Source organism: Bicyclus anynana, chromosome 10, assembly GCF_947172395.1.
Source record: "Bicyclus anynana chromosome 10, ilBicAnyn1.1, whole genome shotgun sequence".
Lineage (NCBI taxonomy): Eukaryota > Metazoa > Arthropoda > Insecta > Lepidoptera > Nymphalidae > Bicyclus > Bicyclus anynana.
Genome location: NC_069092.1, coordinates 4,158,696 through 4,160,346, shown reverse-complemented (window position 1 = coordinate 4,160,346; position 1,651 = coordinate 4,158,696). Strand labels below are relative to the sequence as shown.

The window sequence follows — 1,651 nt, the reverse complement described above, 5'->3', positions numbered from 1 at the left end:
CTACGCCTATAATTGGTTTAGTTACGTCCGCCACTATAAAACGCCACGGATAAGTTCGACGAAGTCCCAGGTCCAAGTTTAGGTGTGTGTACCCATATGTGTTTATGGTGGAACCATTCGCTGCAACCAGTGTGTAACCCGCCGGTGCTCGGCGCTCCTTGAGATTCGACCGGGGGAAAACGCAGAGGTCACTTCCAGTGTCCACGAGGAACTGTGCTTTCGTCGCGCGATCGGTAACAAAGAGGCGACCAGAGGTGGTAGGGCAATCATCTGTCGCCATTAGTGATTGCCCGTGGCATTTCCCGAACGCTGATAGTCGCAGGGCTTCTGGCATTTCTTTGCGTCTTGACCAAACTTCGCATGGTACCAGCATACCGGGTATCTTCTGTAGCTGGAAGCTGAGCGCGATCCACTACGTGACGACGCTCGATGGTTAGTTCCTCTTCGCGTTGAAGTTCTCGATCTGTCGCTGCGTTCCTCCAGTTTTGCAGATAGTCGCTCGACCATTTTCCGAAGTTCTGCGATCTCGGCGTGCACACTTGGTGAGTTGGTCTGCGACGTGGTAGTAGCTGCTACGTCTTTCGCTGCGGTTATCTCGTGCACGCGGTCCGCAAGGTCCAAAAGTTGGTCCAACGACTGTGATGGCTGCGTAGCCAGAACTGTCTGCACGTGTTTCGGAAGCCGGCTACACCAAATTGTTTTCAAAAACTCCTCCGGAATGTTCGAACCAGCCAGGTCTTGGAGGTGCCGTGCAAACTGTGATGGTTTTCTGTCTCCTAACTCTTCGTGCATTAGGAGTTGCCTGACTCTTACTTCGTGTGAGGCGGATAGTCTTTTTATTAATTCGGTCTTGACTTTTTCGTATCGGTTAAGAGAGGGCGGATTTATAATAATATCTTTCACAATTTTAGCGAAAGTGATATCTAAATTATTTGTTACGTGTGCAAACCTTGTTTGATCATCGGTGATACCGGCGCTGTCCAGTTGCCCTTCTAGTAAGGCGAACCATAACTCTGGATCCTCCGATGAAAACATCGGCACTTTGATACGTTTGCCGACGTCATCCGATGAAACGCCCACTTTTTTCTTCGCCCGCTTTGTAACGTGGCCGTCGGGTCGCTTTGTGTTCGTCGAATCTGCGCTGCTATCACTCATTTTCTGTCCTTTTAGGGGTCACCAGTATAGGGTAAATGTGGTCCCTATTATATAGAACAAGATTACACAAATATGTACTAAATTAAATATAATTTGCCGCCGACTGCAGCAGAGCGTAGGTACTCGTGCGGACTGTCCGCCGGGCGGCGGGCGATCGGCCGCGCGTACCGCTCGCGGCTTGCGCATGTGTGTGTCGCCTCGTACATGACTACGCACACTAATGCCGCGCGCTAATATTTTAAATATTACATAATATAATATGATATGGGCGAGAGTAGCCCACAGATTCACCTTGGGGTTTTATAACCTCTTCGCCTCCCGTAGTAAAAAAGTATATTTACCACAAAAAAAGAAAAACCAAGGCCTGAAAGCATAAAACATATTATAGAGCTATTTTGCATTTATATAATTTGCATGAATTATGTGTTATCATACGAGACAAGACCAAAGAGCACCCTAATCTTATACAGAACATACGTAACATGGAAACTCCATT

At 47.8% G+C, this 1,651-nt stretch overlaps 1 protein-coding gene across 1 annotated transcript; it reads right to left on the bottom strand.

Moving 5' to 3' along the window:
• Nucleotides 1-279: 279 nt before the first annotated feature.
• LOC112050607 (uncharacterized) lies at nucleotides 280-1,155 on the bottom strand. The gene has a single exon (XM_024088904.1). It carries the CDS (start codon nucleotides 1,153-1,155, stop codon nucleotides 280-282), a length of 876 nt encoding a protein of 291 aa, XP_023944672.1.
• Nucleotides 1,156-1,651: the final 496 nt, after the last annotated feature.